The 23630-nt window shown below is 47.0% G+C and overlaps 2 protein-coding genes across 3 annotated transcripts in view; both read right to left on the minus strand.

Annotated features, from left to right (window-relative positions):
- Positions 1-10509: 10509 nt before the first annotated feature.
- On the minus strand, positions 10510-11034 carry LOC117088044 (10 kDa heat shock protein, mitochondrial-like). The gene has a single exon (XM_033219003.1). The coding sequence runs from the start codon at positions 10928-10930 to the stop codon at positions 10625-10627; it is 306 nt and encodes a 101-aa protein (XP_033074894.1). The 5' UTR covers positions 10931-11034; the 3' UTR covers positions 10510-10624.
- A 7339-nt stretch (positions 11035-18373) lies between these two features.
- Positions 18374-23630, minus strand: part of RFWD3 (ring finger and WD repeat domain 3) — a 44613-nt gene continuing 39356 nt past the window's right edge. Inside the window, exons 12-13 of one of the 2 annotated variants that reach the window (XM_033219004.1) lie at positions 21807-22018; positions 18374-19532 (exon numbers count right to left, since the gene is read on the minus strand). In XM_033219004.1, coding sequence (XP_033074895.1) covers positions 19389-19532; positions 21807-22018 — 356 coding nt within the window. In that variant the 3' untranslated portion in view covers positions 18374-19388. The remainder of the gene's footprint in view (positions 19533-21806; positions 22019-23630) is intronic. The other variant, XM_033219005.1, reaches the window with a different exon arrangement.

Genomic DNA, 23630 nt, shown 5'->3' on the forward strand with positions numbered 1-23630 from the left:
TTCAAATGATTCTCCTGCCTCAGCCTCCCAAGTAGTTGGGACTACAGGCACCTGCCACCACGCCCAGCTAATTTTTGTATTTTTAGTAGAGACTAAAATGTTGGCCAGGATGGTCTCAATCTCTTGACCTCGTGATTCACCCTCCTCGGCCTCCCAAAGTGCTGGGATTACAGGCGTGAGCCACCGCACCCGGCCGAAAGTAACAATCTTTATTGGGCTAAAAAAACACAGCCTCCAAAGTGACTGAGACAAGGATCAAAACACTGCAGACCCTTAAGAAACCACAGAGATAGAGCCAGAAAGCCAAAAATCTGTGAAGAAATGTTTCTCAAGTCACTGGCTGACTCCTAACTGTGCATGCACAGAATGAGACTCTAACAAAGACAGAAGCAAACAATAGCTGAGAGAGTAATAGCTGAACAGAAGCTTCAGCAGCCACACAAGTGCTGGGGAAATCGATGTTAAAGTTTAAACCCTGCCAAGGGACAAAAGCCTTGGCAAACACTCTGGGCTTTTTTTTTTTTTGAGGCGGAGTCTTGCTCTGTCGCCCAGGCTGCAGTGCAGTGGCCAGATCTCAGCTCACTGCAAGCTCCACCTCCCGGGTTCCCGCCATTCTCCTGCCTCAGCCTCCCAAGTAACTGGGACTACAGGCGCCCGCCACTCGCCCGGCTAGTTTTTTGTATTTTTAGTAGAGACGGGGTTTCACTGTGTTCGCCAGGATGGTCTTGATCTCCTGACCTTGTGATCCGCCCGTCTCGGCCTCCCAAAGTGCTGGGATTACAGGCTTGAGCCACCGCGCCCGGCCCACTCTGGGCTTTTAACTGAGGCCTCAAAAGGGCTACACCCTAAAAGTAAAGGCCACATCCCACGAGAAAGAACAACAGCCTAGGAATAAGGACCTTGCCCTAGAATAAAGTGCAAAACTACGATAAACCAAACCCAGTAAAGCCTAAAACGTGCCTCAGTGAGGTCAAGGTGATCCACCACTACTCTGTCCATAAGAAGAAAACCTCAATCTTTTTTGGAAGAATGATTACATCATCCAGAGCCTCTGTAATTTTTGATTCATTGCTAGACCATGCAGATAAAAAGATATATACAAAAATTAGCCAGGCATGGTAGCATGTGCCTATAATCCCAGCTACTTGGGAGGCTGAGACAGCAGAATTGCTTGAACCTGGGAAGTGGAGGTTGCAGTGAGCCGAGATCACGCCATTGTACTCCAGTCTGGGCAACAAGACCAAAACTCTGTTTAAAAACAAAACAAACAAAAAATCAAATGAGCTGGGCATGGTGGCTAATATCTGTAATCCTAGCACTTTGGAAAGCCAAGGCGGGTGGATCGCCTGAGGTCAGGAGTTTGAGACCAGTCTGGCCAACATAGTGAAACCCCATCTCACTAAAAATACAAAAAATTAGCTGGGCATGGTGGCAGGTGCCTGTAATCCCAGCTACTTGGGAGGCTGAGGCAGGATAATTGCTTGAACCTGGGAGGCAGAGCTGGCAGTGAGCTGAGATCACGCCATTGCACTCCAGCTTGGGCAACAAGAGCGAAACTCTGTCTCAAAAAACATAAATAGGCCAGGCGCTGTGACTCACGCCTGTAATTCCAGCACTTTGGGAGGCCAAGGCAGGCAGATCACAAGGTCAGGAGATCGAGACCATCCTGGCTAACATGGGGAAACCCCATCTCTACTAAAAATACAAAAAATTAGGCCGGGCGCGGTGGCTCAAGCCTGTAATCCTAGCACTTTGGGAGCCCAAGACGGGCGGATCACAAGGTCAGGAGATCGAGACCATCCTGGCTAATACGGTGAAACCCCGTCTCTACTAAAGAATACAAAAAACTAGCCGGGCGAGGAGGCGGGCGCCTGTAGTCCCAGCTACTTGGGAGGCGGAGGCAGGAGAATGGCGTAAACCTGGGAGGCGGAGCTTGCAGTGAGCTGAGATCCGGCCACCGCACTCCAGCCTGGGCGACAGAGCCAGACTCCGTCTCAAAAAAAAAAAAAAAAAAAAAAAATTAGCCAACGTGGTGGTGGGCACCTGTAGTCCCAGCTAATCGGGAGGCTGAGGCAGCAGAATGGCGTGAACCCAGGAGGTGGAGCTTGCAGTCAGCCAAGATCACGCCACTGCACTCCAGCCTGGGCAACAGAGCGAGACTGTCAAAACAAAACAAAACAAAACATAATAAAAAAATCAAATTGACATTCTAGAACTGAATTAAAATTTATTATATGAGGGCAGGGCACAGTGGCTCATGTCTATAATCCCAGAGCTTTGGGAGGCTGAGGCTGGCAGATCACTTGAGCCCAGGAGTTTGAGACCAGCCTGGCCAACATGGCAAAACCCCATATGTACTAAAAATACAAAAATTAGCTGGGTGTGGTGGCGAGCGCCTTGGTCACGGCTACTTGGGAGGCTGAGGCACAAGAATCACTTGAGCCTGGAAGATGGAGGTTGCAGTAAGCTGAGATCGCACCACTACACTCCAGCCTGGCAATAGAGTGAGACTTGGTCTCAAAAAAAAAAAAAAAAAAAAATTTGCCAGGCGTGGTTGCTCACGCCTGTAATCCCAGCACTTTGGGAGGCTGACACGCGCAGATCACGAGGTCAGGAGATCAAGACCATCCTGGCTAACACGGTGAAACCCCATCTCTACTAAAAATACCAAAAATTAGCTAGGCATGGTGGCAGGCGCCTGTAGTCCCAGCTACTTGGGAGGCTGAGGCAGGAGAATGGCGTAAACCTGGGAGGTGGAGCTTGCAGTGAGCCAAGATCATGCCACTACACTCCAGACTGGGTGACAGAGGGAGACTCCGTCTCAAAAAAAAAAAAAAAAATTGTTATATGATTATAACAGCAGACTGGACGTGGCAGAAGACAGAATTAGTAAACTGGCCACAGGTTAATAGAAAATATCTTAAAAACACACACACACACACACACACACACACACAACAGAAAAAAAGAATTTAAAAAACAGTGTAAGAGATATGTAAGGCACAGTCAAACTGTAGAGTCTCAAAAGGAGAGAAAGAGAATAGGGAAGTCTCAATATTTGAAGAGGCAATGCCATGAGTTTTCCCCCACACTGATGAAAGATATAAACCTACAGATTCAAGAGGTTCCAGGAGACCATGTGCGGTCGCACAGGCTTGTAATCCCAGTACTTTGGGATTCTAAGGCAAGAGAAATGCTTGACACCAGGAGTTCCAGACCAGCCTGGGCAATATAGTGAGACCCTGTCTCTACCAAAAATAAAAAATTAGCTGAGCGTGATGGCACATTCCTGTGGTCCCAGCTACTCAGGAGGCTGAGGTGGGAAAATGGCTTCAGTCCAGGGTCTGAGGCTGCAGTGAGATATGATTGTGCCACTGCACTCCAGCCTGAGTGACAGAGCTCCTGTCTCCAAAAAAAGAGCCCTTGTCTCAAAAAAAAAAAAAAAAGTTAAAATGGTGAGTTTTATGTTGATACAAAATTTTTAAAAATACAATTGGTTCTATTTTTTTAAAGGAGGTAAAATAAAGACATTTTCACACATACAAAAGCTGAGTGAATTCATTGCCAGCTGATCTGCATTACCCTAGGCTGACGGCAAGTGATCCCATTTGTAGCCTAGGACTGCAGGAAGAAATAGGAGCACTGGAAAGGTCAACATGGGGACAATTAATAATACTAATTGTTTTAGACAACCATAATGAGAGATTTAGAACATATGTAAAACTAAAATATGTGACTCCCATAGCACATAGCATGTAATCAAGGATGCAGATTAGAATTGCTAGGCCCAAGAGCTTAGGGTGAACATTAAAACAATACATGAATGTGTAAGTGTAAAGATAATAGAAGAGAAAAAACAGTCTGTCCGGATGCAGTGGCTCATGCCTATAATCCCAGCAATTTGGGAGGCCGAGGTTGGGGGGATCACCTGAGGTCAGAAGTTTGACACCTGGCCAACACGGTGAAACCCTGTCTCTACTAAAAATACAAAAAAATAGCTGGGTGTGGTGGCAAGTGTCTGTAGTCACAGTTACTCGGGAGGCTGAGGCGGGAAAATCTTTTTTTTTTTTTTTGAGACAGAGTCTCGCTCTTTCACCCAGGTTAGAGTGCAGTGGCGCTATCTCGGTTCACTGCAAGCTCTGCCTCCCTGGTTCACGCCATTCTCCTGACTCAGCATCCCAAGTAGCTGGGACTACAGGCACCCGCCACCACACCCAGCTAATTTTGTTCTTTGTAGTTTTTGGTAGAGACGGGGTTTCACCATGTTAGCCAGGATGGTCTCGATCTCCTGACCTCGTGATCCGCCAGCCTCAGCCTCCCAAAGAGCTGGGATTAAAGGCGTGAGCCACCGCACCGGCCAGGAGAATCCCTTGAACTCGGGAGGCAGAGGTTGCAGTGAGCTGAGACTGTGCCAGTGCACTCCAGCCTGGGAGACAGCGTGAAACTCTGTCTCCAAAAAATAAGTAAATAAAATAATACATAATAAAAATACAACAATTACCCAGGCATGGTGGTGTGCACCTGTAATCCCAGCTATTAAGGAGGCTGAGGCATGAGAATGCTTGAACCCAGGAGGCATAGGTTGCAGTGAGATGAGATCCTGCCACTGCACTCCAGCCTGAGCGACAGAGTGAGACTATCTCAAAAAAAAAAAAAAAAAAAAGAGAAAAAACACTGAAATGAAAAGCATTTGATTAATCCAAAAGAAGGCAAAAAGGGGCCGGGCGCGGTGGCTCAAGCCTGTAATCCCAGCACTTTGGGAGGCCGAGACGGGCGGATCACGAGGTGAGGAGATCGAGACCATCCTGGCTAACACGGTGAAACCCCGTCTCTACTAAAAATACAAAACTAGCCGGGCGAGGTGGCGGCGCCTATAGTCCCAGCTACTCGGGAGGCTGAGGCAGGAGAATGGCGTAAACTCGGGAGGCGGAGCTTGCAGTGAGCTGAGATCCGCCACTGCACTCCAGTCTGGGCGACAGAGCGAGACTCCGCCTCAAAAAAAAAAAAAAAAAAGAAGGCAAAAAGGGTAGGAATAAAGTAACAAAGAACAGATTGGATAAATAGAAAACAATTGCATTAGGCTTAAATCTATTTCTAAACGGAACGAGAAGCTCTTGGAGGGCTTTTAGCAAGGGCATAATATAATCCCCAAGCAAGAGCTGGCAGAGGTGGGGTCTTCAACTACCTCACACTTACCCCCCCCTTTTTTTTTTTTGAGACGGAGTCTCTCTCAGTCGCCCAGGCTGGAGTGCAGTGGCGCGATCTCGGCTCACTGCAAGCTCCGCCTCCCGGGTTCACGCCATCCTCCTGCCTCAGCCTCCCAAGTAGCTGGGACTATAGGCACCTGCCACCACGCCCTGCTAATTTTTTGCATTTTTAGTAGAGATGGGGTTTCACCGTGTTAGCCAGGATAGTCTCGATCTCCTGACCTCGTGATCCACCCGCCTCGGCCTCCCAAAGTGCTGGGATTACAGGCGTGAGCCACCGTGCCTGGCCATACCTCACAATTACCCATACAGCGCTAAGCATGATTTGGGCACACAGGGACCATCTGAAGTCATGCTGGATCAGTCAAGCTGCCTCCTGCTATTGGAGAGTTGATGAAAGGGTCATATTTTCTTGAAGCCCTCTCTTGCCTTTCCTCACTTACTGCATAAACAAAGTGAAAACAAAGGAGGTTGGGCAGAACACTTTCTCCCATTTCTTACCATCTTTCTCATTTGAAAATTGTGGCAGCTTTCAAAGTAGAGGAATCTTTTCTGAAACTTGACTGGGCAGCTGCATCACCAGGAGCAATTTTCTTTTTCTTTCTTTCTTTTTTTTTTTTGAGATGGAATCTTGCTCTGTCACCAGGTTGGAGTGCAGTGGCATAATCTCGGCTCACTGCAACCTCTGCCTCCCAGGTTCAAGTGATTCTCCTGGATCAACCTCCTGAGTAGCTGGGACTACAGGCATGCACCACCACGCCCGGCTAATTTTTGTATTTTTAGTAGAAACGGGGTTTCACCATGTTGGTCAGGATGGTCTCTATCTCTTGACCTCACAATCCGCCCGCCTCAGCCTCCCAAAGTGCTAGGATTACAGGCGTGAGCCACCGCGCCTGGCCACCAGGAACAATTTTCAAAAGTTTCTTTTTTCTTTTTCTTTTTTTCTAAGACAGAGTCTTGCTCTGTCACCAGGCTGCAGTGCCGTGGTGCAATCTCGGCTCACTGCAAGCTCTGCCTCCCAGGTTCATGCCATTCTCCTGCCTCAGTCTCCCCAGTAGCTGGGACTACAGATGCCTGCCACCATGCCCAACTAATTTTTTGTATTTTTAGTAGAAACGGGGTTTCACCATGTTGGTCAGGATGGTCTCTATCTCTTGACCTCACAATCCGCCCGCCTCAGCCTCCCAAAGTGCTAGGATTACAGGCGTGAGCCACCGCGCCTGGCCACCAGGAACAATTTTCAAAAGTTTCTTTTTTCTTTTTCTTTTTTTCTAAGACAGAGTCTTGCTCTGTCACCAGGCTGCAGTGCAGTGGTGCAATCTCGGCTCACTGCAAGCTCTGCCTCCCAGGTTCATGCCATTCTCCTGCCTCAGTCTCCCCAGTAGCTGGGACTACAGATGCCTGCCACCATGCCCAACTAATTTTTTGTATTTTTAGTAGAGACGGGGTTTCACCATGTTAGCCAGGATGGTCTCGATCTCCTGACCTCGTGATTTGCCCGCCTCAGCCTCCCAAAGTGCTGGGATTACAGGCGTGAGCCACTGCGCCCGGCCTTCTCTTTTTTTTTCGAGACAGGATCTTGCTCTGTTGCCCAGGCTGGAGTGCAGTGGCACAATCAGAGCTTCACAGCTCACTGCAGTCTTGACTTCTTGGGCTCAAGAGATCTTGCCTATCTCAGTCTCCCAAGTAGCAAGGACTATAGCTGCGTGCCACCATACCTGGCTAAATTAAATTTTTTTTTAGTAGAGATGAGGTCGTGCTGTTGCTCAGGCTGGTCTCAAACTCCTAGGCTCAAGCAGTCCTCCTGCCTCAACCTCCCAAAGTGCTGAGATTACGGGCCTGGGCCACCCCTAACAACTAACCCAGCACTGGTCCCTGCTGCTCTTTGGCTACTGTCGGTCTAGTGCATGCCTGCTTTGGTGGACTTCTTTTCCTCAGGCAACTTCCTGACCTTTGCCATATCCAGATCTCAAGATCAAACAGAAGTAACACTGACCCATAAAGTTTTAACACTTTTACCCTGAAATTTTTCTGTTACCCGTTAATGCCCTTCCCCCAAGTCTCAACATTTCTGTTTTCCCCTGGGAAAATTAACTCCTTGTCAACATTGTCATTTTTATTTTCTTTTTCTTTTTTTTTTTTTGAGACGGAGTCTCGCTCTGTCACCCAGGCTGGAGTGCAGTGGCGGGATCTCAGCTCACTGCAAGCTCTGCCTCCCGGATTCACGCCATTCTCCTGCCTCAGCCTCCCGAGTAGCTGGGACTACAGGCGCCGCCACCTTGCCCGGCTAGTTTTTTGTAGTTTTTAGTAGAGACGGGGTTTCACCGTGTTAGCCAGGATGGTCTCGATCTCCTGACCTCGCGATCCGCCCGTCTCGGCCTCCCAAAGTGCTAGGATTACAGGCTTGAGCCACCGCGCCCGGCCGTCATTTTTATTTTCATTCACTTAATCAGCAATTCTTTTTGGAGCAGTCCTATGTATCACCTGCTTTGGGGATGGCATTGTGGTTAGGAGAACCAGCCTGGACTGGCCGGTTCCACCATCTGCTCCACCACTGCCTGCTGGTGTGTTGTTCTGGGTTCTCTGACAAGCACTCTCCAGATAAGATTAGCCATGCAAAACACTTAATTGGAGTAAAGCCAGGCCGGGCTCAGTGGCTCACGTCTCTAATCCCAGCACTTTGGGAGGCCGAGGTGGGTGGATTACTTGAGGTCAGGAGTTCAAGACCAGCTGGCCAACATGGCGAAACCCCATCTCTGCTAAAAATACAAAAATCAGCCAGGCGTGGTGGCACATGCCTGTAATCCCAGCTACTCTGGAGGCTGAGGCAGGAGAATTGCTTGAACTTGGGAGGTGGAGGTTGCCATGAGTCGAGATCATGACATTGCAGTCCAGGCTGGGCGACAGAGCGAGACTCTGCCTTAAGAGAAAAAAGAAGTAAATCCTCCCAGAAATGGGAACATCTCTGCTGTAGCATCTCTGCCAAGTTCAGAGATTGGCTAGGAGTAACCTTTGGGGAGTATGGCCTCAGAGTGAACACAATGATGGGTTTCAGAGCACAACAGCTGGGACCATTGGTCAATTACATTCCTCATGGTTGGAGATTTGAGAAGCATATTTCATGACCACTGTATTCCACCCTTTCTGCTTCACAGATTTACTTCTCTGTTCAAGTTTGGTGAGCAGCTAAGCCATAGTTCCCATGGGCTTCTCTTTCTGTGAGAAAAACTTCAAAAGAGGGAGGTTAGTGGGATAAACTAACATTCATCATTGCAATTGATCTCAGACCTCAATTGCTATTCATCCTCTCCTTGCTCCATTCTGAATTTCTTTTACAATCAGCTATTACTTCAGAAGTCTTGGTGGCTTACCTGGTGATGTGACACAAACCTTCATTCCTAGGGTGGTGCTGCTGGTGGTCTTTGTCATCATACCCTTCTCAGTGTGGTGTGGTGTTGCTGTACATGTCTCTTCAGTTACAGAAGGGCCAGGAGGCGCCAGCAGCCACCTGCACAGATCACTTGGGTGTTTCCCCTGTCCCCATTATATAAGCAACCCTACTGCCTCCTGTTGATGAGGGTTAATTACTACTGCCAATATGGGGAGTCCTTTTCTTACATACTGGTCTCTGGGCATGCTCGAGGAGTCCAAAGTGCCCTGGCGGCAGCCGTAACTTGTAGTTCATTAGGACCCTTGCTGCGTCACCTGGCAAAGTGCGCTTCCTGTAGGAACCCAGGACCTTCGACCATGCAGGGCTCAGAATTGCTGGGATGGGAAGCACAAAATCACCTGGGTCATCAGGAGTGACAGTAAGTGGGGTCATGCCTGGCACCTGGACCCATGTAATTTTCCTATCAGGAATTAGCACAGTCTCTAACTTAGCGCTGCATCCTGAAGATCTGCATCCTATCTTTCAGAATGTTCTCAGCTAGTGCTTCAGCTGTCCCTTTAAAATGTCATTAACAGGATTTTATTAGTTGGCTGCTTGTGGATGGTGTGGTATAGGATATGACCAGCAGACTCATGGTCATGGGTCCGTTCACTGTTGATAGGGTCCCCTGGACCAGATGCAATGCTGTGTCAATCTGAACTCAATCAGGCATACCACTGGCTGATGTTCTGAGAGTGAGAAAGGCAAACCCATACCCAGAATAGGCAAAATCACTCTAAGGATAAAATGGCCTTTGCAGATGGAAGAAGCCAAATGTAGTTGACTTGCTACCAAGTGGCTGCTTGGTCTTCTTTAGAAACGTGCCTTTTCGCCTTTCAAAGACTCAGTGTTGCAGGCTGGGCGCGGTGGCTCAAGCCTGTAATCTCAGCATTTTGGGAGGCTGAAGCAGGCAGATCACAAGGTCAAGAGATCAAGACCATCCTGACCAACATGGTGAAACCCCATCTCTACTAAAAATACAAACATTAGTCAGGTATGGTGATGCACACCTGTAATCCCAGCTACTCAGGAGACTGAGGCAGGAGAATTGCTTGAACCCGGGAGGCAGAGGTTGCAGTGAGCCGAGATCATGCCATGGCACTCCAGTCTGGCGACAGAGCAAGCCTCTGTCTCAAAAAAAAAAAAAAAAAAGACTCAGTGTTGCTCTCGGTTGCTGACAAGTTGGACATTCAGAGGCAGCAGTAGCTGGATGTACCTTGGTGAGTGGGAGTCTATGATGCTACTGAGCTATGGCTGCTCTGTTCACGTGTCCAGCATGTCAGGTCTGGAGGAGCTAGAGGCTAGCTCATGTCAATTGGCTGAGTCATTTTGCTTACTTGGTTGTTCAGTGCCTTTTTATGGTGGAGGCTTTCTGATGGGCATTATTAAGAGATACAAAAATATTTATATATTGTACCCACTCCCATATATTCACACATGTGCCTCTACTCCAGGCCATTGGACTTTCTCCAGGAATCTGTATATATTCTCATCTTACATACAAAGTGGAATGACTAAGAGCATAGCCAGCATTTCCACCAATTGGGAAAAGTTTTCACTCTCCACCATCTTTCAGAACCACCCTTGCATTCTTTAGGTCTTTAATAGTGACTCTAATCTTCACAAATCCCCATCCTCCCAATGGAACACTTTTTTTGTCATTAGTTATCATCAGTTTATTATAAAAGAGAGATACGAAAATTATTTACATGATGAAAGATTTCAGCCCCGTCTCTAATAAAAATACAAAAAATAAGCCGGGTGTGGCGGCGGGTGCCTGTAGTTCCAGCTATTTGGGAGGCTGAGGCAGGAGAGTGGTGTGAACCCGGCAGGCGGAGCTTGCAATGAGCCGAGATTGCACCACTGCACTCCAGCCTGAGCGACAGAGTGAGACTCTGTCTCAAAAAAAAAAAAAAAAAAAAAGAAAGATTTCAGAACTTCAGTGGAACGGGCAGCTTCATGCTGATGCCATTTCAATAGTGTTATTTCAGTCTACGTACTTCCTAAGAATGTCACCATCTCTAAATAGGAAATAATCCTTGTCATCTATAACTACTTTGGTGCCTCCATAGTCGGGAAGAACTTTATCTCCAACTTTCATGGTAACTGGCTGAATCTCTCCACCCTTTCCTTTAGAACCCAATCCAACAGTGACTACTATTGCTTGCAATACTTTTCCTTGAGATTTTTCTGGAAACATAATGCCTCCTTTGGTTACAGTTTCAGCAGTGCTCCTTTCAACCAGTACTCGTTCAAAGAGTGGAAGAAACTTTCTAAACGCCTGTCTTGCCATGACTCCCTGAACTTCAGACTTGTACTCTCAGAAAATTGTTTTTATTTATTTTTGAGACGAAGTCTTGCTCTTGTCCCCCAGGCTGGAGTGCAATGGCATGATCTTGGCTCACTGCAACCTCTGCCTCCCAGGTTCAAGCGATTCTCTTGCCTCAGCTACAGGGACCTGCCACCATACCGTTAATTTTTGTATTTTTAGTAGAGACGGGGTTTCACCATGTTGGCCAGGCTGGTCTCGAACTCCTGACTTCAGGTGATCTGCCCACTTTGGCCTCCTAAAGTGGTGGGATTACAGCCACTGTGCCCGGCCTCAGAACATTGTTTTTAACATATTTTAGTCAGGGGTAGGGAGCAATTTCACAGGTTTACATCTGGACTTTACTGCCCATGACAGTTCCTGCCCCACAGGCCAGAAATACAATGTGGGGTTATTCCAGGTCACTTCCAGTTATATATTTGGGGACTATGTAAATCTCTGGGTAGGTCCACACATCCAGTGAGCTGAGAGCCATACTTTACCACTTTAGCCAGGAGTCCATTTATTAACTGGCCCCTATAGGCCAGGGGGACTATAATGATGTTTTAGGCCTCTGATGATCGATTTCACCTTTAAGTCTGTGTCCAATAGTCTTCAAAATGTTTAGTTATTTCCCTTTTGCCAGTGTACAGTCACCCAAGTAAGCAGCCATGAGTTCCTTTGGGGAAGGCCTGAGGACCCTTGTGCCATGGTGTGGTAGGGTCTTTGGTGTTAGGCTCCTGACCAATACTTTCATCAGTGAATTCTAGATCTGAAAATTGGCTCAGATCGGGCAGGGTGTGGTGGCTCACACCTGTAATCCCAGCACTTTGGGAGGCTGAGGTGGGTGGATCATGAGGTCAAGAGATGGAGACCATCCTGGCCAACATGGTGAAACCTGTCTCTCTAAAAATATGAAAATTAGCCAGGCGTGGTGGTACATGCCTATAGTCCAAGCTACTTAGGAGCTGAGGCAGGAGAATCGCTTGAACTTTGGAAGTAGAGATTGCAGTGAGCCAGTGAACCAAGATTGCACCTCTGCACTCTAGCCTGGATGACTGAGACTCTGTCTCAAAAAAAAAAAAAAAAAGAAAAAAACCAAACCTCAGATCTAGAAACTGGGCAAAGGAGCAGGACTTATTGGGGGTGACCACCCTTAGCCTCCTGTTCCGCCATTCTTTTTTCTTTTTTGGGATGGAGTCTCATTCAGTTGTCCAGGCTGGAGTGCAGTGGCACGATCTCCGCTCACTGCAAGCTCCACCTCCTGGGTTCATGCCATTCTCCTGCCTCAGCCTCCTGAATAGCTGGGACTACAGGTGCCCGTCACCACGCCCGGCTAATTTTTTTGTATTTTTAGTAGAGATGGGGTTTCACCATGTTAGCCAGGATGGTCTCGATCTCCTGACCTTGTGATCCGCCCACCTCGGCCTCCCAAAGTGCTGGGATTACAGGCGTGAGCCACCACACCTGGCTGTTCCTCCATTCTTGTGGCCCTTATTGGCTATAGATGTTGAATAGTTCCCTTGCTGGTCTTGGGTGATGTTATCCTTATTAACCACCTCTATACTCCCCGCTCGTCAAGACCCCTTCGTTGCCATTTTATTATTAATTTTTTTTGAGATGGAGTCTCACTCTGTCACCCATGCTGGAGTGCAGTGGCACCATCTCGGCTCACTGCAACCTCTGCCTCCTGGGTTCAAGCGATTCTCCCGCCTCAGCCTACTGAGTAGCTGGGACTACAGGTGTGCGCCACCATGCCCGGCTAACTTTTTGTATTTTTAGTAGAGATGGGGTTTCACTGTGTTAGCCAGGATGGTCTCGATCTCATGACCTCATGATCCTCCTGCTTCGGCCTCCCAAGGTGCTGGGATTACAGGCATGAGCCACCCCACCTGGCAAATTTTTGTATTTTTAATACAGACAGGGTTTCACCATGTTGGCTAAGCTAGTCTCAAACTCCTGACCTCAAGTGATCCTCCTGCCTTGGCCTCCCAAAGTGCTGGAATTATAGGCATGAGCCACCACATCTGGCCCTTGGTCATCTTGTTTGATCTTGCTGGTAATGGTGGTAATTGTGGTCTCCTGGCTTCTGGCAGTTAAACATTGCCACCAGGTCTTTATTATTTTGGAGCCCCAATCAGCCCGTCTTACCACCTGTTTTCTTGGAACACTCCTGGCACTACTTGTGTGAGTCCAGGTCTGCCAGGAAGCAGACAACAAAAAGGGATTAGCTATGCAAGAAATTTATTAGGGGCAACAGTTGTAGGAAAAATGAGGTGGCTGAGAGAGCCATGTGACCATGATGCAGGTCCAACGCTGTGTGAAGTACAGAGGGAGGGAAGGAAGGACAGGAGGATTCGGTGGAAACATCTAAGATTCAACTTAAACTGAAATTCATTTCTTTTTTTTTTTGAGACAGAGTCTGGCTCTGTCGCCCGGGCTGGAGTGCAGTGGCCGGATCTCAGCTCACTGCAAGCTCCGCCTCCCGGGTTTACGCCATTCTCCTGCCTCAGCCTCCCGAGTAGCTGGGACTACAGGCACCCGCCATCTCACCCGGCTAGTTTTTTGTATTTTTTAGTAGAGACGGGGTTTCACCATATTAGCCAGGATGGTCTTGATCTCCTGACCTTGTGATCCGCCCGTCTCGGCCTCCCAAAGTGCTGGGATTACAGGCTTGAGCCACCGCACCCGGCCTGAAATTCATTTCTAAGAGAGTCGGCCAAGGCCGGGCGCAGTGGCTCACGTTTGTAATCCTGGCAATTTGGGAGGAAAAGGTGGGCAGATCACCTGAGGTGAGGAGTTCGAGACCAGCCTGACCACCATGGAGAAACCCTGTCTCTGCTAAAAACACACAAAAAATTATGCGGGTGTGGTGGTGCATGCATACCTGTATTCCCAGCTACTCGGGAGGCTAAAGCAGGAGAATTACTTGAACCCGGGAGACAGAGGTTGCAGTGAGCCAAGATAGCGCCATTGCACTCCAGCCTGGGAGACAAGATTGAAACTTCATCTCAAAAAAACAAAAAAGAAAGTTGGCCAAGGCCATAGGACTGTCCTCATGCAAAAGTTACCTGTCACTGAGTCTTCCAGAAATGGGCCTGTGTCAGTAGCCCTGCCACTCTTCTTTTAGAGATAGGGTCTCGCTGTGTCACCCAGGCTGGAGTGCAGTGGCGCGATCTCGGCTCACAGCAAGCTCTGCCCCGCCCCAGGTTCATGCCATTCTCCTACCTCAGCCTCCCGAGTAGCTGGGACTACAAGCACCTGGGCAAAAGAGGGAGACTCCCATCTAAAAAAAAAAGAAGCAGCTGGGATTACAGGTGTGGGCCACCATGCCCAGCTAATTTTTGTATTTTTAGTACAGATGGGGCTATGCCATGTTGGCCAGGCTGGTCTCGAACTCCTGACCTCAGGTGATCCACCCTCCTCGGCTTCCCAAAGTGCTGGGATTACAGGCATGAGCCACCGCACCCAGCCTTTATTAGGATTTTTAACCTGTTTCTTCCCCTGTAAGATACAATAATAATACATATTCTGTAACATTAAGAATTACTTATTAGTAATACATATTTACTAAGACATTACTTAATATATTAAACTATAAAGAGATAAAACAAAACAGCAGAGATTTTTACCAACAAACATATGTTGACTAAGAACAAGGACAAACAAATGTCTATTTTTAGAATTTTGGCCAGGCATGGTGGCTCATACCTGCAATCCCAATGTTTTGGGAGGCTGAGGCGGGAGGATTGCTTAACTAGAAGTTTGAGACCAGTTGGGCAACAAAGCAAGACCCCTGTCTCTACCAAAACAACAACAACAACAACAAAAATTGGCTGGGCAGAGTGGTCCACAACTACAGTCCCAGCTACTCAGGAGGTTGAAGACACAGGATTATCCCAGCCTGTGAGTTTGAGGATGCAGAGATAGGACAGTGCCACTGCACTCTAGATTGAGTGACAGTCAGACCCTGTTTCTTATAAAAAATTTTTTTCAGATTTTCACTTATACTCAATCACTGACATGGAAAACAAAAAGGAGGGTTTTGTGAAAAACAAAAACAATGGTGTTGGGTTTTGTAATTTGGGGTTTACTTCTATCCTAGGACCTCTGTCATTGTCCCATAGAGCATCAGGCTCCATGAAGTCAGTAAGCTTATACCTATGGATTCAGTTCTCCTGGAATCCAGTATACTCCATTTGCTGTTCAGCTAGAAACTGGAAAACATTTTCAGCCTTTTCAGCCTAATTGCAGAACACCATGATTTATGGCAACGAAGATTCTTGAACTCAAACAGAACAAAGAAACTGAGGCAGGTGTCCAGGACTGTGCTGAGCAGGAACCCTGAAACCCATACTTGCCCACTGCTGCTGCCACGGTCAGAAGTGCTGCCAATGATTAGAAGAAATAAAGGAAACAAAAGTCCTCTCCTCTCCCTTCCTCCCACTTTACAGTCTCCTGGATTCAAATAAACTAGCAGGAAGCCAACAGGCAAGAGTCTGGGAAATGTAGATCCCTAGATCTGAGAGTAAACAGACACATGACCAGGGCTTTTTTTTTTTTTTTTGAGACGGAGTCTTGCTTTTTCACCCAGGCTGGAGTACAGCGGTGTGCTCTCAGCTAACGGCAACCTCTGCCTCCCAGGTTTAAGCAATTCTCCTGCCTCAGCCCCGAGTAGCTGGGATTACAGGCACCCACCACTACAACCAGCCAATTTTTGTATCATTTAGCAGAGACGAGGTTTCACCATGTTAGCCAGGCTGACCTTGAACTCCTGACCTCAGGTGATCTGCCCACCTTTGCCTCCCAAAGTACTGGGATTACAGGTGTGAGCCACACGACCGGGACACAGGGTTAAAAGGCAAACATTATCACTTTCCACTGGCAATAGCAAAAGAGAACTGCAAGCTAAAACCTCAACCACTTTATTAGTGTGAAAAAGAGAATATCTATGGCTGGGTGAGGTGGCTCTCGCCTGTAATCCCAGTACTTTGGAAGGCTGTTAAGATGGGCAAATCACTTGAGGTCAGGAGTTAGAGACCAGCCTGGCCAACATGGTAAAACTCCATCTCTAATAAAAATAGAGAAGTAAGCCAGGTATTGTTGCAGGCACCTGTAATCCCAGGTACTCAGGAGGAATGAGGCAGAGGCTGCAGTGAGCTGAGACTGAACCACTGTGCTCCAGCCTGGGACAACAGAGAGAGACTCTGTTAAAAAAAAAAAAAAAAAAAAGAAAAAGGCCAGGCACGGTGCCTCATGCCTGTAATCCCAGCACTTTGGGAGACTGAGGCAGGCGGATCACGAGGACAGGAATTCGAGACCAGCCTAACCAAAATGCTGAAACCCGTCTCTACTAAAAATACAAAAATTAGCCGAGCATGATGGCGCACGCCTGTAATCCCAACTACTCAGGAGGCTGAGGCAGGAGAATCTCTTGAACCCAGGAGGCAGAGTTTGCAGCGAGACGAGATGGCACCACTGCACCCAGGCTAGGGCTACAGAGCGAGACTCTGTCTCAAAAAAAAAAAAAAGAAATTTACCAGGTTGGGATTATATCCCTCTCCCAAGAGGCAGACATGTTCCTGCCTCTAGAAGTCAAAGAAACAAAAGGCACTAGGAGCCACTATACATAGCAAATTCTTTATTTTCATATTAACATTAAAACATAAAACAGAAACATTAAAACAGGGTATAAACAGAGTTCCCATTGCCCTCTTTTCAAAGCAGGGGCAAGAATATATACAATGACAAGGTATTTTGAGTTCGTTTAACTCCAAATCCTCAAGTGGGGAAAAAATCTTAGAGGTAGTGACAAAGGAATATGGTGGGGCAGAGCCTGGTGGAGCCCAGAAGACTAAAGTCTGGATTTATAAATGTGATGTCCTACAACGGGGATTGGGAATGGCGTCAAGGTTTTTTTTTTTTTTGAGATGGAGTCTTGCTCTGTCACTCAGGCTGGAGTGCAGTGGCGTGATCTTGACTCACTGCAACCTCTGCCTCCCAGGTTCAAGCAATTCTACTGCCTCAGCCTCCTGAGTAGCTGGGATTACAGGCGTGCTCACCACTGCGCCCAGTTAATTTTGTATGTTTAGTAGAGATGGGGTTTCACCATGTTGGTCAGGATGGACAAGGTTTTTTTCTTTGGAGAAATCAGTCACGGTCATATGAATTTGCTTACAAAATATCCAAATTTAATGTACTAATGCAAGGACTGGTGAGACTTAGGATTCACCTAATGTTCCTCATAGTTGTCTCTTGCTTCCTACTTTTAAGGAAGTCAATCAGCATCAAGTACTTCAAAGCAAGTCAAATCCTAACCTGCCCAGGGCCAAAGACAAAGCCAGTCGGGGCCTGACCACCTGCATCCTCTTGGTGGCAATCTGCTGAAACCAGATGAGTTCTGCTTTTTAATTCCAATCCTATTCTGTCACTGAAACTCCAGGCCTGGGCAGCCACTCTTAATCATTAATCATTAACATATCAAAAGGAATATCTCCTCGGAGAAAAGAGCTTTTCTCAGGTTCTAGAAGCTAGCTTTTACAAAATATGTCTTCAAATAGGGGCAGGGTGCAGTGGCTCACGCCTATAATCTTGGCACTTCAGGAGGCCGAGACGTGAGAATTGCTTGCGGCCAGGAGTTCAAGACCAGCCTGGACAACACAGTGAAACATCTATTTCTACAAAAAATTTTAAAAAGGAAAAAATTATGTCCTAAAATATTAAAGGGTCATTAAAAGGCAAACTAAAACTTGGAATTCTGGGGAAATCTACTGCAACAACCCCTTGCTGGAGAGAAAGATCCTAGAAACAGCTCTTGAATTGACAGGTCAGAAGTGTTTATAATAAAAACGGTAACAACTCTTCAGCAATCATTTGAGAAAATCAGATTGTTGGCCATTTTCTCCCATGAACAGGACACTGACCTGCCCACATCTTGAAGCATATTCTGTTGTGGATAGTGGTTTGGTCAAGTAGTCTGAGGCAAGTCAAAGAAATACAAACTGAGCCTTAGAAAAGGTTAGGGAGGCAAATCAGAGGAAAGTGGAACCAAACATCAGTTTCACAGGGGAAGGCTTTACCTGGAATGTATAAAGAACACTTAAGAACAGCCCCTTGGCTGGGCGCGGTGGCTCAAGCCTGTAATCCCAGCACTTTGGGAGGCCGAGACGGGCGGATCACGAGGTCAGGAGATCGAGACCATCCTGGCTAATACAGTGAAACCCCGTCTCTACTAAAAAAATACAAAAAACTAGCCGGGCGCGTTGGCGGGCGCCTGTAGTCCCAGCTACTTGGGAGGCTGAGGCAGGAGAATGGCGGGAACCCGGGAGGCGGAGCTTGCAGTGAGCTGAGATCCGGCCACTGCACTCCAGCCTGGGTGACAGACTGAGAATCCGTCTCAATAAAAAAAAAAAAAGAACAGCCCCTCAGTCTGAGGGATTGGCTTTATTTAGATAGGAACTCTCTCAAAATGGGAGACAAGTTCTTCTCATGTTTTCAATAGCAGTCTGAATAGCTTTTGTAAATTCTCTTATGTCTTTTCTCCTGATCTCTAGGGGAGACTCAAGTAAAACCTTTGACCTATCACTCATCTTTTCCTGGCAAGAGATAGTGTTCTTCAAAGCACTAGCTTGGATAAAACCAATCCTGAGTCCCTAAGCTGGCTAGAAAAAACAAAATTTTCCCCACCACTCAAACAACTGGCCTCTTTCCTTACCTTTCACAAAACAATAAACTTAATGCACTAGGCATCAGCAAAGAGAATAGTTCACTAGCTGCTTCCATCACTGAGTCTGCCAATGTCCCAGCACTTCACACCTGGAACACAAGTGTTGTTGCCACAAAGCACACCCAGGTGTGCTCTATCACACACTTCTGTGGGGATGAGACAAGTTACTAACAGATTGTCAGCCTTCAAGGTCAGAAATAAACCAGACACAAGGTTTTACAGTGCCCTCTTGTGTTCAACCGAATAATACTCTTTTATATCTACGTTGCATCAAATCAGTATCAAGACAACGGTTAGTCCCTTCAAGGATACCTAAGTGACAGGACAACTCAGATGGGATATCATATCCCCCAGAAAATGCTTGATGCCTACTCACATCCTAGATGATGAGAGGACACTCTCTAAGGTCCAGAAAGTCACATAGAAAATAAAAAAAATAAGAATTTCCAGTATACAATAATGGTAAATGAAGGCTTTAAACCCAAGAAATGGATGATGTAGATAAAGTACCCATCAATTACTCTTTTAGTGGACATAACAGATACACAATCTGTAGTGTCTCAGTGACCTAAAGTCCTAGAATCATATTGATGCAAACAAACCATGATCCCCAATGTTCTAGGCTGCAGACAATAAACAGGGATCTTGTTTGGGACTGCTAGGTGCTAACAAACAACATTTAACCAGCAGCAGGCCTTCAAGGTTTCAAGACCACGGTCACTCCCACTTATAGATGTGGACCATCTTCTCTGTTAAGGTAGCCAAGTAGCTGTTATGGTTCACCTCAAATGGGCAGATGTCCAAGACAGGCTGATCGGTCTGTAGGTCCTGGAGCAACGAGCCACTGGCAGCATCCCACAGCTAAAGAACGCAAGCAGAGGGAAGGGTCAGAACCCAGTCAGTACATGAAGGGACTTCCTTTACTTCATCATCAAACAACTCTGAAAGGCTGCAGAGAGAACACTACCTGGAGAGCAAAGCAGGCCATCCCTAACCTTCGCAAGGTTGCTCAAAGCCAGCACACCTCACATAGTTCAGATACAGCCTCACCTACTGTAATCAGCAATTAGTCTACCTGTAAGTGGATCTGAAAATAAAGCCCGGCTTCCATTCATTCAATCTATGTGTCAGGCTCTTCCAGGGACAGAAGGGTAAATAAAATACAGTCCCTGTCTTTGCCCTCATGGAACTCACCTTTTTTTTTTCTTGAGACAGAGTCTCACTCTTGTCGCCCAGGCTGGAGTGCTGTGGTGCAATCTTGGCTCACTGCAACATCTGCCTCCTGGGTTCAAGCAATTCTCCTGCCTCAGCCTCTCAAGTAGCTGGGACTACAGTGCCTGCCACCACACCCCGCTAATTTTCTTGTATTTTTAGTAGAGATGGGGTTTCACCATGTTGGCCAGGCTGGTCTTGAACTCCTGACCTCACATGATCCATCCACCCTGGTCTCCCAAAGTGCTGGGATTACAGAAGTGAGCCACTGCGTCTGGCCTCTAAAAATTTATTATTGGCCAGGCATGGTGTCTCACACCTGTAATTCCAACACTTTGGGAGTCTGAGATGGGATGACAGCTTAAGGACAGGAGATAGAGACCAGCTGGAGCAACAGAGCAAGATTCCCATCTCTACAAGAAATTAAAAAATTAGCCAGGTGTGGTGGTGCATGCCTACAGTCCCAGCTACTCAAGAGGGTAAAAGAGGAATGCTTAAGCTGAGGAGTTTGAGGCTACAGTGAGCCATGATCACACTACTGCCCTCCAGTCTGGACTGAACAAGATACTGTCTCCTAAAAAAGAAAAATATTTTAAAGTATTAAAAAGTAGAGTCAGCCAGGCATGGTGGCACACACCCATAGTTCCAGCTACTTGGCAGGCTGAAGCACAAGAATCACTTGAACCCAGGAGGTGGAGGTTGCAGTAAGCCAAGATTGCACCTCTGCACTCCAGCCTGGGCAATAGAGCGAGACCCTGTCTCAAAAAAAAAAAAAAAAAAAAAAAAAAAAAGTATGACCAGGCACGGTGGCTCATGCTTGTAATCCTAGCAGTTTGTGAGGCTGAGGTGAGAAGACTGCTTGAGCCCAGGAGTTTGAGACCAGCCTGGGAAACATGGCAAAACCCCGTCTCTACTAAAAACAAAAATTAGCCGGGTATGGTGGTGTGCACCCAGCTACTTGGGAAGCTGAGGCACAATAATTGCTTGAACCTGGAAGGCAGAGGTGGCAGTGAGCCGAGACTGCGCCACCGCACTCCAGTCTGGGTAACACAGCGAGACGGTCTCAAGAAAAAAAAAAAAAAGTATGCATCTGTTTAAAAAAAAAAAAAGGCCGGGCCGGGCGCCATGGCTCCCGTCTGTGATCCCACCTTTTTTCTTCTGCTATTGACTTGTTGCGGAAGCCGGATCAGCTGTCTTACAGAACGCCCACAACCTGGACTTGTGTATATACTTTCTGTGTTATCATTAAACTTGTTCTCCTCTATTCCCTGCAACTCCAGTCAATGAAACTTAGCGCTAGCTTCTAGAGTGGCACTATACAATATGGTGGCCTCTAGTCACATAAGTTTATATTTAACTTGATTAAAAATAAAGTAAAACATTAAGTTCTTCCTTGGCACTAAGCACACTTTAAGTGCTCATGTGACTAGTGTGACTGTATTGGACAGTGCTACTCTAAGCCTTAATTAGACTCAGGTTCAAGAACATCTCAGCTGGGTACAATGGCTCACATCTATCATCCCAGCACTTCGGGAGACCGAGGCTGGCGGATCACTTGAGGTCAGGAGTTCGAGACCAGCCTGGTCAACACGGTGAAACCCTGTCTCTACTAAAAATACAAAAATCAGGTGGGTGTGGTGGTGGGTGCCTGTAATCCCAGCTACTCAGGAGGCTGAGGCAGGACAATCACTTGAACCCGGTAGGTAGAGGTTGCAGCAGTGAGTCAAGATTTACAAAGCAGTATGGAAAGCGTATGTAAACCAAGCAACCTCACATACACACATATGCGGATATGTGGGATTACAGAGCAGAACTTACACTTTTTTGCTTTATGAGCTTCTGTAAAAAAATGTTCACGTTTTCCCTTACCAATATTTTAAGCAAAACTACTTTTTATATGAAAGTAAAAAATAACAGGCTCACCAGGGCAGAATTTGCTGCTTCATCCCCAGTACACACCAGGATGTTGCCATCATTCTCTGGGCTTTGGAAAATGGCATTTTTGGTCAATAGTTTGCAAGTCGGTCCTCCAAAAAATGTATGTACAGGCTGGCAGGAGCAGACTGGATTTCCAGTGTCATCCAGTCGGTAGGACATTTCCATCAGCACACTTCGTATGGTGGTGTGATTTTTATCTATGGGACAGAGAAATCAGTGCTGCACCATCAGGATGCTACACAAAAAATTAACCAAGTACCCAAACCTCACACGCTTACAACCTAGTTGGACGGAAAAGCCATAAATGCTTAACCATCAAGAACAGCTACAAAACAAATGAAAGAACAATATCATAGCATCAGTGAAATTTAGAACCGTAGGCTAGAAATCAAGTTATCTACAATAGCTTTTTGCTTAAGAGAAAAACAATTCTGAGAGTGAGTTATCTGTTTTAGTAAAATCAGTCTCCTGCCAGACCTCTGCTGGGGGATTTCTCTCTTAAGAATTCTCAGGGGCCGGGCGCGGTGGCTCAAGCCTGTAATCCCAGCACTTTGGGAGGCCGAGACGGGCGGATCACGAGGTCAGGAGATCGAGACCATCCTGGCTAGCATGGTGAAACCCCGTCTCTACTAAAAATACAAAAACTAGCCGGGCGAGGTGGCGGGCGCCTGTAGTCCCAGCTACTTGGGAGGCTGAGGCAGGAGAATGGCGTAAACCCGGGAGGTGGAGCTTGCAGTGAGCTGAGATCCGGCCACTGCACTCCAGTCCGGGCGACAAAGCGAGACTCCGCCTCAAAAAAAAAAAAAAAAAAAAGAATTCTCAGTAAAAGGTTTTTCCCTTCCCCCAGTGAGAACTTCATTAGCCTCCGGGACTGCACATTTTTATAACGTGAAAGCAGGCTATTACAGAAAGGGAAACATGTATCTGAAATTCTGCTGGGAGGCAAACAAAAGCCAGAGAACAAAATAGGACCCCCAGGCTTTGTACACCAGTCAGAGCAAATCAGTCTTGGAGACAGCAGAGCTGTGGGATGACGAAGAGCCAAAGGGTCTGAAGTGCTACTGAGATGTTTCTCAGCTCAAACAAAACTTAAAAACATGAGGAGACCCACCCACAACTAGCAGAAGTGTGAGCATTTAATGACTAACTCTGACTATACATCTGCCTGACTGTTATAAATTTGCTTAATACAGTTGTGACCTCAGCATCTGTTTTTAGGACTGGCATAAATTATCTGAAACCCAGAAGTACCCTGTCAACTTTGGTCTAGTTCAAACATCCCTTCCCTGAGCAGAGGGTGGAAATATAGCCCACTTGTCCCTCCCCTCCACCCCTACCCCACCCCTAAGGGAGCAGGCTGCCCTGGATGGCTCCCCCTTCTTCCCACTGGCCCCTGAAGCATGCTGCCCTCTTCTCTGTGGGATCTGTCAAGTAAGCTGATTCCGTTATTTCCTGTGTTTTGTGCGTTGCCTCCTTTGTGTCTCACCTGACCAACACACCTGAACCTAACGTCTTTCCTAATCAGGGATCTTGTAGAGAGTCACTATCTTAAGGGAAATGAACTGGACACAGGTCAGACAAGCGCCACAAGGGCCAGTATAAACAAGTTTCCTGTGAGTGGGACACCTGGTCATGAGTCAGGCAGGAATTAGGCCATCTGCCAGGACAAAGGAGTATCCTGTGGCAGGTACACTATGTACACCCACAACGAACTCCCTAGAGTTTGGCAGGACAGGGCTACAGTTTATAGCCATTCTCCTGACAGAGACCTCAAGACCACATTAGAAAGAAAAAATCTACAACACTGAT

Source organism: Trachypithecus francoisi, unplaced genomic scaffold (assembly GCF_009764315.1).
Source record: "Trachypithecus francoisi isolate TF-2019V2 unplaced genomic scaffold, Tfra_2.0 Lachesis_group10, whole genome shotgun sequence".
Taxonomy (NCBI): domain Eukaryota; kingdom Metazoa; phylum Chordata; class Mammalia; order Primates; family Cercopithecidae; genus Trachypithecus; species Trachypithecus francoisi.

Bases quoted from the DNA above. Each gene is read 5' to 3' on its own strand.
- LOC117088044 (XM_033219003.1), bottom strand. From the start codon at position 10,930: ATGGCAAGACAGGCGTTTAGAAAGTTTCTTCCACTCTTTGAACGAGTA.